This window comes from Erythrolamprus reginae, chromosome 4 (assembly GCF_031021105.1).
Source record: "Erythrolamprus reginae isolate rEryReg1 chromosome 4, rEryReg1.hap1, whole genome shotgun sequence".
Classification (NCBI taxonomy): Eukaryota; Metazoa; Chordata; class Lepidosauria; order Squamata; family Dipsadidae; genus Erythrolamprus; species Erythrolamprus reginae.
In genome coordinates this window covers 78,073,703-78,088,566 of record NC_091953.1, presented here as the reverse complement: position 1 = coordinate 78,088,566, position 14,864 = coordinate 78,073,703, and the positions used below count along the sequence as shown (strand labels likewise).

The 14,864-nt window shown below is 40.6% G+C and overlaps 1 protein-coding gene across 2 annotated transcripts in view; it reads left to right on the top strand.

Moving 5' to 3' along the window:
- Positions 1-595: 595 nt before the first annotated feature.
- PDK3 (pyruvate dehydrogenase kinase 3) overlaps positions 596-14,864 on the top strand; it is a 238,026-nt gene continuing 223,757 nt past the window's right edge. Inside the window, exon 1 of one of the 2 annotated variants that reach the window (XM_070750692.1) lies at positions 596-1,099. In XM_070750692.1, coding sequence (XP_070606793.1) covers positions 994-1,099 — 106 coding nt within the window. In that variant the 5' untranslated portion in view covers positions 596-993. The remainder of the gene's footprint in view (positions 1,100-14,864) is intronic. The other variant, XM_070750693.1, reaches the window with a different exon arrangement.

Here is a 14,864-nt window from a genome sequence, read left to right as displayed (position 1 = left end):
TAATGAGATATAGAAATCTATACCATCTAATTGTCTTCTGGATTTCTGGAGTACAAATATGGTAATCCTAGACACTGCACTAGCGCCTACTTCTGTTACAGTTGCTAAAATTCTCCTTTCCTGATTCTTAGGTATTAAAATAGCTAGCACTTGCACATCGACTTACATTATATTTTTATATTTTATATTTGCGGTTATTATCACTGCTTATTTAGGTAATAAAAATTACTAATTTGCGTTTCAAAGATATTTCAATGGACTTCACAATTAACTTGTACATTATTTTTCTTCTAAGGATACAGTCGAACTTAGTACCTCTTGTTTCCCAAGGAGAGGCTTCTGATAACAGAGAAAACGGGAGAAGAGTTTCAATTAAGAATCAAAAGAACATGGGTTCATTTGCATGTCAGTTCTGAGCATATGAATATCTAATCTTTATCTTCAAATCCAGCTAGAGGCCCAGTACACTAATTTGCGCTTGCGCTTTCTTTAGGGTGTCGTGGGTGATAATAGGCAGTGCTTAAATAGATGGGTGGGCATTCAGAAAAGCAAGAGGGCGGAGGATGTTGGCTTTTTATTTATCCAGTCAGAAGACTGGGTGTGCATGATGGGCGGGCATTTCTTAAATAGCCGGCGACGAGGAGGCGGGCTGAGCAGCTAGAGATGGGAGGAGGGAGGGGAGTCATAATACGACCTCTCGCTTTCTCTTCTAGGTTACGACGAGGCACGGAAAGTGGAGCGGCAACGACAACAATAACTGTTGCTGATGCCTCATCAGTGTGTTCGACTGGCCGTGGGGAGCTAAAAAGCCGGCGTTAGAGTTGCGAGCGTCTTCCCGCCCTCTCCTCACGCTGTTTATGTGTGCGTGAGCCTCCGCGCGCGTCGCCAGACGGTTGCTTGGCCGGTTCGACCGAGGCCTTGTCGACGTCCGTTGTGGTGACGGCCTGGCATATAGACAAACCTAACGCGCTTCCTCAACTCCAGTAAGAAACCATGCGGCTATGTGGAGCGCTTCTAAAAAGCCCCATTCCCAAACAAATCGAATACTACTCTCGGTTTTCCCCGTCGCCGCTCTCTATTAAGCAGTTCCTTGATTTCGGTGAGTGAACAAACGGCAGTGCCGCGTACGTTTTGTCATAATCTCTCCGTCCACCTAAGAATTTTTGTTTCAGTCTGATGTTTTGTTTCAGCTTCAGGATACTCTCACTCTACTGTTTGTGACGTCATCAATGCTAGGTAGGGATTGGAGACAAGGCAGTGGAGCAATGTCATCTAGCTTGGGTAGGGTTTAAGACAATGATGGAAAACCTTTTTTTCCTTAGGTGCCAAAAGAGCGTGCGCTTCCATACATGTTCAAGTGCCCATACCAATAATTCAATGCCTGCGGGGGTGAAAACAGTTCCACCCCAGGCCATCTGGAGGCCGGAAAATGCCTCTTGCCCAACTTCTGGTGGGCCCAGTAGGCTCATGTTTTGCCCCACCCAAGGCTCCAAAGGCTTCCCTGGAGCCAGTGGAGGGTAAAAATGCCCTCCCACATCTCCCTGAAGGCTCTCTGGAAGTCGAAAACACCCCCCCCCCAGAGCTCCTGCATGAGTTAAAAATTAAGCTGTATGGCACACGCATGCACGTTGGAGCTGAGCTAGGGCAACAGCTCACGTACCAGCAGATATGGCTCTGTGTGCCACCTGTGGAAGCCTTGCCATAGGTTTGCCATCACTGGTCTAAGACATAATTGAGCAAGTAGAATGTTAATTTGGGAATTTAGAAGGTAGTTTGAAACCTGATGCAGGAAAACAATCTCAACAAATGGTATTTTTCTCTGCTACAAAGAGTATGGAAAGGTCTCAGCCTTTATACATGCAAAACTTCAATGTGCTTCATAGGTCTCTTGTCCAGAGAGTGAACTGGAAGTAAAAGCAAATATTGCTTTACTCAGCCAGTACTGTGCATCTTCAAATTATTTCAAAGGCCTGTTCGTTATTGAATTTCAGTTTCCTAAATCTTTTTTCCTTCTGGTGTTCAACAGGTTTTTTCAAGTTCAGTTCTACACTGTTCAAAGTAGGCAATCAATTTTTACTCAGCTCTGCAAAGTCTGGATTACAGTTCAGTGCTATTTGTATTTTCAATATTGTGATAGTTAAGCAAGAGTCTTCAATCAGGAATCTTATATACAAGTTTGGTGATTTAGCGTATGGAATATTGTATTTGTGTTCTGTCCCTACAGTACTTGGGTTGCAGTGTAGCAGTTCATTTGAGGAAATTTGTAAATCAAAGGAAATTGGAGTAGAAGAGAACAGAATTCAGAAGAAACAAAAATGGATTGGTTTTCATGTCAATTTTTATTTGAAGGATTACCTTGCTTTCCCCAAAATAAGGCATCCCCTAATAATATTCATTCATTCCATTTTTTATGCCGCCCTTCTCCTTAGACTCAGGGCGGCTTACAACGTGTTAGCAATAGCACTTTTTAACAGAACCAGCATATTGCCCCCACAATCCGGGTCCTCATTTTACCCACCTCGGAAGGATGGAATGCTGAGTCAACTTTGATCTGGTGATGAGATTTGAACCCCTTTTTAAGTGCATTGCAAGCGTTTATTTCAGGGTTCAAAAAAACATAAGACAGAGTCTTATTTTTGGGGAAACATGGTATTTGAATTCTTTATTTGTGGTTTCAAAGTGAGCAGCCTGATTTCAACTAATTTCAACCTTTTTGACTTACGTGAATAGTACATTGTTTTTAGTATTTTGATATAATGTGCAGAACAATGGTGAAATTCATTTTTTCCCTACTGGTTCTGTGGGCATGGCTGGTGGGATCATGTGACTAGATGGGTGTGGCCAACTTGACCACTCACATCAAGTGGTGCCTCATCCGTCCCGTCCCCTCCCAGCCATTTTTTGTCACGAGTGGCAGGAGAATGGATGTTCTGGGGCTGCACATGGACACCACATGTTCAGCCCCGGGACATCTGTCCACCCTCCCAAAGCACCGCCACTGCCCCTCTCGGCCCCAGCGCAGCAACGGTATTTCCCTCAAGGACCGGCTACCCACCTGCTGGCCAGGCTGGCTCGGAAGGCAGTCGGGCATGGGGGGACTGCTTGAGAAGGCCATGTGGAAGGCAGGCAAACATGATAGGGCTGTGGGGGGAAGGGTGTCGGCTGCTAGCTTCCTTCCGCAGTTCATAGCTGAGACATAATAATACTCAAATTTTTCATTCTCATAATCTTTTAATTTCTTTCTTTTGCTTCTATTATCTTACTTTGACAGACACATACGTTTATCTTTCAATATTTGGCACGTTTTCACTGAAGAAACTCAAGTGGCTTATCAGTGTGATTGGAGTGTAATGTGTTAAAATGACACCTTGATCTATTTGGCTTCGTGCTGTCCGCTGGCAACATTTTTAGACACAGTAAACATACTTGTCTTTCCTTGTCTTCCACTGTAGTCACAGTGAAGCCAAGCGCTCTCTCTCCTCCTTTCTTTTCATCCCTGTTAAGTATTTTTCCATGGTGTTTCTTAAAGACTTCCTTTTTTAACCAGTCAGCTGTCCTGTGGCTCCAGGAAAGGTGGGGCAGACTCTCCCCTCAGGATAGTCATTTGAATCAAGACCTTAATAAGATTATCGCTGCCACTCAGTTCTTAGAAACATAGAAGATTGACGGCAGAAAAAGACCTCATGGTCCATCTAGTCTGTCCTTATACTATTTCCCGTATTTTATCTTAGGATCGATATATGTTTATCCTAGGTATGTTTAAATCCAGTTCCTGTGGATTTACCAACCATATCTGCTGGAAGTTTGTTCCAAGCATCTACTACTCTTTCAGTAAAATAATATTTTCTCACGTTGCTTCTGATATTTCCCCCAACTAACCTCAAATTGTGTCCCCTTGTTCTAGTGTTCACTTTCCTATTAAAAACACTTCCCTCCTGAACCTTATTAACATATTTAAATGTTTCGATCATGTCCCCCCTTTCCCTTCTGTCCTGATAAGTTTTATGCTTAAGACCTTCCACCATTTTTGTAGCCTGTCTTGGACCCGTTCTATTTTATTAATATCTTTTTGTAGGCGAGGTCTCCAGAACTGAACACAGTATTCCAAATGTGGTCTCACCAGTGCTCTATACAGCGGGACCACAATCTCCCTTTTCCTGCTTGTTATACCTCTAGCTATGCAGCCAAGCATTCTACTTGTTTTCCCTACCGCCTGACTGCACTGTTCACCCATTTTGAGACTGTCAGAAATCACTACCCCTAAATCCTCTTCTGAGGTTTTTTAAAAAAAATTTTTTTTATTTAATTTTATACATTAAAAAAGAAACAGAAACACAACATTTAAAGAAACATCAACACAAATACAAATTCAGCTATTTTTCTAGTAAGTTAACATCCGATTATTTTCTTCTTATCTTCTTATATATCTATACCTATATTCTAATATCATACACACTTTTATTATAAGTCTGTTTTCCTTTTCATTTGTACCACACTGTCCAGATGTTATAATAGTCCAATTTTTTAAATCATTTATTGCCATAGTTAGCTGATCCATTTCTGCACAATCATATACTGTATTTTCTTAATTATTTCTCTATCCTCTGGTATTTTTGAATCGTTCCATCTTTGTGCATACACAATTCTTGCTGCTGTCACACTATGAAATATTAAGGGTTTTTTTATGATTTCTAATAAAAATAATTTCGTGGTAAATTTAATATTAGTTGCTATCATTTCCTGTAACCAATTATGCAATTTTTTCCAGTATTTTTTTGCTTCGGGACATGTCCATCATGCATGAAAGAAGGTGCCCTGCTCTTTTTTACATTTCCAGCATACCGAATTACAATTTGGATATATTTTTGCTAATCTATGCCACCGATAGAGCATTTTATACTGATTTTCTTTATATGCTGTTGATTTAGTTAATTTTATATTCCTTTTCCAAATTTGCTCCCAGTCTTTCAGAGTTATGTTATGTCCAACATTATGTTAGGCCCAAGCCATCATTGTTCCTTGACAATTTTCTCCTCTTTATCATATTCAATCATATATTTGTAAATTTTTGAAATCATTTCCCCTTCTGGGCCCATAAGTATTTTGTCTAATTGTTGCATTTGAATATCAATTTCAGGTCCCTCCATATCTTTTTTATATCTCTATTGAATTTGCAAATAAATCCATCAGTCTATATTAATGTTTTGTTTAACCAAATCTTCTCTGCTTTTTAATTTGCCAGATGGGTCCAAAATTTCGTTGTATTTAATTACCTTGGTCTTATCAATTGGGTTGGGATAAATTAATGCCTCCGTTGTTGACAGCCAATTTGGTATTTCCAAGTAATATTTTTGTTTGATTTCTTTCCATTTTTTAAATAGTGAGTTTCTAATCAGATGCCTTTTAAAATATTTTTGTGTTTTATTTTCAGTATCCCATAGGTAGGCGTGCTAGCCTCTCTCAAGGTCATGTCCTTCCAGTTGCTATATACGTTTATTATCAAGGTTTATCCATTCTCTTATCCATATTAGGGAAGCTGCCCTGTAGTAAGTTTTCCAGTCGGGGAGCCCGAAGCCACCTCTGCTCTTGTCGTTTTGCATATCAGATAATTTAATTCTCGTTTTTTCCCCTGCCAAATATATTTAGATATCGTTTTATTCAGATCTGTAAAAAGATTTGGGTTAAATTTAATGGGGATAGTTTGAAAGAAGTAAAGTAGTTTTGGAAGTATGTTCATCTTTATAATTGATATTCTGCCTACCAGTGACAGTTGCATTTCCCCCCATTTTTCTAAATCCATTTTAATTTGGTTTACCAATTTTATATAATTATCTTCCTTAATAGATGAACATCTATTGGTTAACATAATTCCCAAATATTTAATTTTCTTTCTGCTTTGAACACCTAATTTAATTTCTAATTCTTCTATTTGTTTTATTGTCATGTTTTTGGTCAAGAATTTTGTTTTTTGCTTATTAATTTTTAGCCCTGGGGTTTTTCCATAATCTTCTATCTGTCAGGCCGAAGCCATCATGTGGAGTTAGAGATTTCGGCCTGCCACAGTAATACAGCATAAGGGGGGTTGGCAGGGGTAGTGGGAAAATTTCTAGACACAACCAAAGATTCCTTTCTCCTAGCCAAGGTCACCTTTTGTTCTGCCTCAACTGAAGAGAAGAGGAAGTTGATAAACCCCTGTACACGGACTGGCTCTCGTGATGAACTTGTGGGTGTGGGAATGTAAGATGAACCTTAACCTAGGTGGGATTCTGGGAAGTATTCAGAATTGGAATGGCTATGGCGTAACCAACCTGGTTCTGTTAATAAATCAAGCTCTGATTGAGAAAATTGGACTGGGACTTGATTTATTTCTCAGGTGCTATTTGGAGCACTGACACTATCTTTGTTAACAACAATGGTCCTGATTCTAAAGGATCTTCTATAAAGAATGCCAGGTCATCCGCAAAGGCTTGTACAGTAATACCTCATGATACGAACTTAATTGGTGCAAGGAGGAGGTTCGTAAGATGAAAGGCTCGTAAGACGAAACATTGTTTCCCATAGGAAACAATGTAAAGTCAATTAATCCGTGCAACCAAAAAACCCCCCGCAAAAAAACGGCTTTCGGCGACTGCTGGGAAGCCGCACGGCTGTTTTAAAAGGTGACAGCCGGCCTGGGGGGCTTCCCAGCACCCCCCCGAACCCGGGGCTCGGGGGGGTGCTGGCAAGCCCCCCCAGGCCGGCTGCGACCTTTTAAAAGAGCCGCGCCGCTTCGCAGCTGTCTCCCGAAGCCGAACGTGGAAGTTCGGCTTTAGCGTTCGGCTTCAGGAGACAGCTGCGAAGCGGCGCGGGTGTTTTAAAAGGTCGCAGCCGGCCTGGGGGGCTTCCCAGCACCCCCCCGAACTGAACCCGGGGTTCAGCAAAATTTTGCCTCTTCTTACGAACTTTGTTCGAGTTACGAACCGGCGTTCGGGAGGCTTCTGGGAAGCCCCGCCGCCCGACTGTCACCTTTTAAAACAGCCGCGCGGCTTCCCAGCAGTCTCCAAATGCCGGTTCGTAACTCGAAAAAAGTTCGTAAGAAGAGGCAAAATTTTTCTGAATCCCGGGTTCGTATCACGAGTTGTTCGTAAGATGAGGGATTCGTATCTTGAGGTACCACTGTATCTTATATTCTTCATTCTTTACTTTTGTTCCTTTAATATTCTTATCATTCTGAATTTTACTTAATAGTACAGTATTTCTATAGTTAAGACGAAGAGCAGAGGTGACAATGGACAACCCTGTTTGACACCCTTTCTTATTTTGAATGTTTTAGTCAATTCACTATTAATCATTACCCTGGCTTTCTGGAAGATATATATTTTTTCTATTAAGTATTCAAATTTTTTGCCAAATTTCATTTTTTGTATTAATTTTATCATATATAGCCAATTTACGTTGTCAAATGCCTTCTGCACATCCAGAAAGATCAGTGCTGCCTGTCTTCCTGGATGCGCTTCATAGTATTTAATAATGTTTAAAGCAGTCCTGTATTATGCCTAATTTGCCGCATTGGTAAAAATCCATTCTGGTCTGTGTGAATAATTTTGTTTAAAATTTTTTAAAGTCCTTCTGCAATGATTGTCATAAATATTTTATAATTGGCATTTAACAACGAAATTGATCTATAGTCATCAATTTGGGTTGCATTGGCACCTTCTTTCAAAATCATGGATATTTATTTATTTATTCAATTTTTATGCCGCCCTTCTCCTTAGATTCAGGGTGGCTTACAACATGTTAGCAATAGCACTTTTTTTTAACAGTGCTAGGTTATTGCCCCCACAATCCGGGTCCTCATTTTACCCACCTCGGAAGGATGGAAGGCTGAGTCAACCTTGAGCCGGTGATGAGATTTGAACCGCTGACCTTCAGATCTACAAGTCAGCTTCAGTGGCCTGCAGTACAGCACTCTACCTGCTGCGCCACCCCAGCTCATTTCTGGTATTTTGGTTTCTGATAGAGCTTCATTATAAAAATTAATTGTAAACGTTCTAGTGTGTCCCTGAAATGTTTATAAAATTTTCCTAGATATCCATCTGGTCCTGGAGATTTATTATTTTTCTGGTTTCTAACCGCTTTTTGTAATTTTATAAGTGCAACTTCCTTGTTCAGTATTGTTCTGTCTTCTTTTATTTCCGGCATATTCCCTTCTATTACGTAGCTTTCTATCCTGTCAGGGTCAATTTTTTTTTGTTTATAAAGTTTCTCATAATACTCCATTGCTATATTTGAAAGTCATTTTCATTGTGATGTAAGTCTCCTTTCTCATATTTTAATTGATATATTGTCCTATTTTCTTTTCCTTTTTTGATTTTATATGCCAGCCATCTGCCTGGTTTGTTGGCATTTTTGAAGAAGTTTTGTTTTGCTAATTTAATATTCTGATAATTCTCTCGTTGATCTAATTTAATTCATGTTTATAGCTAATGAAAGTTTCATATAATTTTTCCATTTCCGGAGGTTTTTTGAAGTTTAGTTTCCATTTATGTTATATTGTCTATTAATTTGTTATAGTTCTGTCTCTTTATTTTATTTTTCCTAATTGTATATGCTATAGTACTACCTTTTAATGTAAGTTTTTAAAGTGTCACATAAATTCTGCAATGATGTGGGTTGTTTTTGGTTTTCTTCTAAAAATTGTTTTATTTGCTTTGTAGTTTCCTTTATGTATTCATCTTCCTGTAATGGTTATTTAGTGTCCATTTCCTGTCTTTATTTCTAATGTCATTCCATATCACCAGGGATGGGCAGCTGGGACGGGATGGAATGCTGTTCCACCGGCAGAAATGGAGTTGCGCACGCAGCTCCAGCTGACTGGCGGCAGTCACTTCTGGGTTGTGGGACTGCCATCTTTAAAAATTTTTTTCATTTTAAACATTATATCCTGTGTTTGTGTATTTTTGTGTGTGCATTCATGGAAGGGGTGTCAGTATCACCCTCTCTTCCATCCGGATCCCCAAAGCCACGCTTCCCCATCCCCTCCCACGCATTTGCCTAACGCGCAAAAAGCCTGCGGCCGGTTGTACAAAAAGGAAGAAGCGGCTGGCTCCTCTCTCTTTTTAGAATTAAAACCAGAGACCTATCTTCTAGGGCTTGTTAGAGGACAATACGTTAAATCAAAATACTACCTGATCATCCATATAATAACTGCAGCGAGATTAGCCTATGCACAAATGTGGAAAGATAATAACCTCCCAACAGATAATATGATTATAAAGAAACTTATGGATTGCGCTGAAATGTCCATGCTCACTTTTGAACTACAAAATAAACAAGAGAAAGACTTTTACACAATTTGGGAAAATCTGTATGAATGGCTTGAAACCAGAAGAAATAACTAATAAACAAGTAAATAATATATGGATATAATTGATAACTATAAATAACACAATAAAATGTAAACAATTGATATATGGATTAGATAAAGCAACAAGGAGATATATAGAGTTTGCTTTTTGATTCATCAGGAATGCAAACAAAATGGAAATGATGTACAATGTAACCATTCTCCTTTCTTTTTCTATTTTTCTTGTTCTATCTTTTCTTTCTTTTTTTCTCTGTCCATCTTTATATGTTTGCAATAGTCGTTTATTATTCTTTTTGAATTGTATTGTTTTTCTATTTGTGAATAAAAAATTATTAAAAAAAAGAAAAAAAGAAAATGGGTCATGTGACTGAGTGCATAACTGACATCAAGTTAGCAATGCCCACTCAGTCACATGACTATTAAGTCACTCCCGCCCAGTCATATGACCAGCAAGCCACGCCCACAGTGTGGTAATAAAAAAAATTGCTGCCTTTCACTTCATATCACAATTTCTGAAGTTTTTGCTAACACAGAACTGCCAATACAATACTCAGATTTAGGATTCCTTTTCCCCAGGTACATTATTTTACATTTGGAAACATTAAACTGCAGTTTCCATTGCTTTGACCACTTATCTATTAAAGCTAAATCATTTGCCATATTACAGACACCTCCAGGAATATCAACCCTGTTGCTCACTTTAGAGCCATCGGAAAATAGTCAAGCCTTCCCTACCAAACCTTCCCCTATGCCACTCACAAACATATGAAAAAGGATAGGACCGAGAACAGACCTTTGTAGCATACTGCTTGTAACTAGGCGCTGCTCAGAATTTGCTTTTTTTTGCTTGCTATTAACAACCACCCTCTGATATCTACGCTTTAGCCAGCTGCAAATCCACTGAACTATCCAAGGATTAAGTCCAATGTTCAGTAACATCTTTCAGCTGTGGTGAGGGGGGGCGTTTGCCCAGGTTCGCCTGCTGCACCAGTTGCGGCCCTATTTGGACTGGGTGTCACTGCTCACAGTCACTCATGCCCTCATCACCTCGACGCTCGACTACTGTAATGCTCTCTACATGGGGCTACCTTTGAAAAGTGTTCGGAAACTTCAGGTCGTGCAGAATGCAGCTGCGAGAGCAATCATGGGCTTTCCCAAATATGCCCATGTTACACCAACACTCCGCAGTCTGCATTGGTTGCTGATCAGTTTCCGGTCACAATTCAAAGTCTTGGTTATGACCTATAAAGCCCTTCATGGCACCGGACCAGATTATCTCAGGGACCGCCTTCTGCTGCACGAATCCCAGCGACCAGTTAGGTCCCACACAGTTGGTCTTCTCCGGGTCCCGTCAACTAAACAATGTCGCTTGGCGGGACCCAGGGGAAGAGCCTTTTCTGTGGTGACCTCGGCCCTCTGGAACCAACTTCCCCCAGAGATTAGAATTACCCCCACCCTCCTTGCCTTTCGTAAGCTTCTTAAAACCCACCTCTGCCACCAGGCATGGGGGAACTGAGATACTCTTCCCCCCTAGGCCTTTACAATTTTATGCATGCTATGTCTGTATGTATGTTTGGTTTTATAATAAGGGTTTAAACTGTTTTAATATTGGATTGTTATATGCTGTTTTTATTACTGTTTTTAGCCGCCCCGAGTCTACGGAGAGGGGCGGCATACAAATCCAATAAATAAATAAGTAAAATAATAAAATAAATAAACTTATCTATCAGCTCTTTATGTGTAACAGTATCAAAGTCTTTGGTGAAGTCCAGATAGGTAATATACATGGCACCACCTTCATCCAACACCTATGTGACATAGTTAAAGAAATCAATGAGATTAGTCTGATATGATTTGCCCTTAGTAAATCCATAGTGGTTTGGGTCCAATAAGTTATTGCTTTTTAGGTGCTGATTTATCCTCTTTTTGAGTAGAGTCGCCATCATTTTAACTATAACTGATGTCAAGCTAACTGGCCTGTAGTTACCAGCTTTGTAAGTTCTTGGCAGATGCGACCCTTAATGCCATCAAGTACGCATCTTGGGCCTTAGTATCCACAGTCACCTCCAGGCATTTACTGTAGCTCCGCAATTAGAACACTGACCTGAGAATAAAGTGATGTCTGGCTGCTTTCCCCTATTCCAGACAGATGCTCTTTGGGGAATCCCTCAACCTGCTCCTCATAGAAAACAGGAAGAAGCATAAAGCCCTCTAATCTTCCACCAGGAGAGCTGATAGGAGGTTTACTCCCTACTTCATAAGGCAGTCCTTTCGTTACTCTCAGAAGGACCCTCCTCAACATTGGTCATACCCGCAGTCTCACCAACAGGACAGAGCCTCTTTTCCTGACAGGCAGGTCAATTCTGCAAACGGCCATTTCATGGCACTGGCTCCCATTAGTTTTGAAAGCAGAAATGACTTAGTAGCTCCCCCCTCCCCCCATAGGAGGCGGACTGAACCTCTTAGTAGACCAGTTAACGACCACTGACAATTGGATGCTGAACACAGTTCGATTCGGACTATCCTTGGAGTTTCTCTCCCTCCCCCCAAATCTGCAGTGCTACCTGGACAACATCTTGGTCCAAACGCCCTCCCTCATCAGGGCACAAGGGGATCTCGAACTGACTCTCCGAAACTTCCAAGATTGTGAATTTCCAAAAGAGCTACCTGTTCCCCTTCACCAGGCCGATTCATCTAGGGGCCATCATAGACACCACCTTGGGTCAGGTATTCCTGTCTCAGGACAGCCAGGACAAATCAGGGACCTAGTGAGACTCATTTTGCAGCACTCCAGGGTTTCCTTAGCCAACCTCTCCCAGCAATTGGGAAAAAGGTGTCCTGCTTGCAAAGAGTTCCCTGAGCTCGTTTCCATACAAGAAACCTCCAGTGATTTTTGCTGCCATATCATGCTGCCTTAATATTTAGAAAGCAACCCTTTTTAACCATCATCTCTTGCCATCATTAGCGCTTTAGTTCTTATCCTCTTTTAACTCTTTTCCCATATGTCTTTTTTTCTATTTTCAGTCTCTTTCTTTTTTAATTCAGACACTCCCACAAATACATTTTTATATTGCCACTTCTCCAATATATCTGGTCATATCCCAATCTCCTCATCAACAGTATCTTCCTGTCTGTTCATTTGCTGATTTTTCTGTTTTATTTTTTTAATCTTTATCAGCTAATTTGTCAATTCAAAATTTTATTTGGTCAATTCCTTTGTTTTTTCAGCTTCTTTTGCTTGCCATTTGTCTGGTCGTCGTCTTCAATGAACATTGTTTAATTTGCTCATTTTTCTGATCCATATTTTTTCCATGTTTATATTTAACTTGCTGGTTTTTTTCCATCTTGTCTTTCTATTGCTTCGTTAATTTGAAGGGCAATTTCATATTTATTTATAGTTCTTTGTAAAACATTTTCCATTTTTTCATCTATACCATCCATCCGAATTTTAATGCTTTGAAACATCAGCAACCTCACGAAAAAGCCCACTCGTTTCCACAGCTGTTTCTCCTAATCTGATGTTAAATATTAAATATTGTTAAATATTCTACAATGAAAAGTCTTTCCAATTCAGAATAAGTCCAATTATAGGAGTGTGATTTATCTTCCAGTTGTCAACGGATGGCACTCTTCTTTCAGATTTAAATACTCCCCCTCTCTGCAGATATTTATCCATTTATTTCAAAACAAAGTCAATTATTTCAATAAGCCAGTCCAGCATTTAGGTTAATCAATGACCAGTTATAGCATTTAACATGCTTTTTCAAAATAATCTGCCAAGACAGGTTGGTGGCATGGGTGGGGTGGCCTCCAGCTGCCTCCCGTATAGCCTGGGTCCGCCGGCGAGAGCTTTGCCTCGGCTGTTTCTTCCAAAGGTGGCCCGCTGTTTTTTTTCCTGGGTGCAGAGATGACGCCCCCCTGCCTCCTCTCTGCTCGGCTCTCCCGTCTTTCCTCCCATCCACCCCCCCCCCCTCCTTCAAAGAAGGCGAGGGGAGATTTGATGGAACGCCTGGCAGCATAGTTCCCTCTAAGCTGAGCAGTGAGCAATCGCTCACTTAAAAATCATCATCAACTCAGAGTTTTCCAAACCTGCCCAGAAGCCGAGAGGGAAAGAGTTGAGAGGGAAGGAGAGAGAGAGGAAGAGAGAGAAACAGATAGAAAAAAGAGAGGAAGGAAAAGAGAAAGAAAAAGAATGGGAGTAAGGAAGAGAGAAATAAAATCAAAATCTATTTTGAAACTAGCTCAACTATTTAAGTGGCATTTTGATATTGATAGAGTTGCCCTGTTAAGAGCTCACTGTTATAGACACACTGTACAGTATTTTATTTTGAAATTCTCTGAGGCAAAACATGGTGGGTTATTTGTTTGTTTGTTTGTTTGTTTATTTATTTATTTATTTATTTATTTATTTATTTCTGTGCCGCCCAGTCCCGAAGGGACTGCTGCTCAGACACTATACTTTTCCGCCCCCCCCCCAAAAAAAAAATTAGAGGGAACACTGCCTGGCAGTTTTATTTCAATTCTTCCATCAGGAAGATTCCAGGTGTTTCTTTCAAAAAGACTAAAAAGAAAAGCGCCCTCTCCTTCTGGGCTTCGAGGTAAAGGGGAATAGAGGCCTTGCAGACTCCAAAGGGTTCTTTTGAACAAAGATAGACAATTTAAAAAAACGGTGGAAGGATGGAGTTTATTGCTGCATTTAACTCATCGTGAAGAGTCATATTAAATCACCATCCAGCAAATTGGTGCTTCCTTCCATGTACAAGAGGGGCTTGAGCAGAGAGGGACACCCGGCGGGGGATTTGCCTTCCTCCACAGATGGGGGGGGGGTCGTGCCACCAAAGCCTCAGGATCTGCAGCAGGGAGGAGACCATTGAAGTTTCCGCTGCTTCCCTTTCCTTTTTCTCTTACATCTCTTCCCCATTCCTTTTTCTTCTTCTCCCTCTCCCCCTTCCTTCTCCTCCTTCCCCTTTTTTATCCTGCCTTTCTCCCCTCTTCCTCCTCCTTCCTCCTCTTTCCTTCTCCTCTCCTTCCTCATCGAGATCGTGTCGTGTGGAGGTTACTAAGAAGCGATTTGCGGCTGTGTAGGCTATGTGGAGCTACGAAGGGGCAATGGAGATAGAGATGTTACCTAGTGGGACTGAGGACTATTGGAGATCGACCAGGGCATTTGATGAAAATTGGAGCCCCCATAGAGAAAGAACTTGGAACATTTACAATCGAGGTAAAGAGACAGACTTTTTACAGTACTGGTCACCGATCTTGACCAGCACTAGAAAGACCAAACTGTATTTATACTCTGAGATTCAGATACTGATATTCGACGTTTCTAGAACTTTTATGACTTTGAGAACTAACCAGCCTAACCAACTTGGAGTTTGGTGCCCTCTTGCTGCTGCTTTTTGCTCTTTGCTTTTGCTTTTCCCCCTTTTAAGAACTATTAGCAAATTAATTACTTCTATGCTATTTTTGTCCATGTGTTATATGTTATATGTTTACTGTTTTTTAATTAATTTTAGGA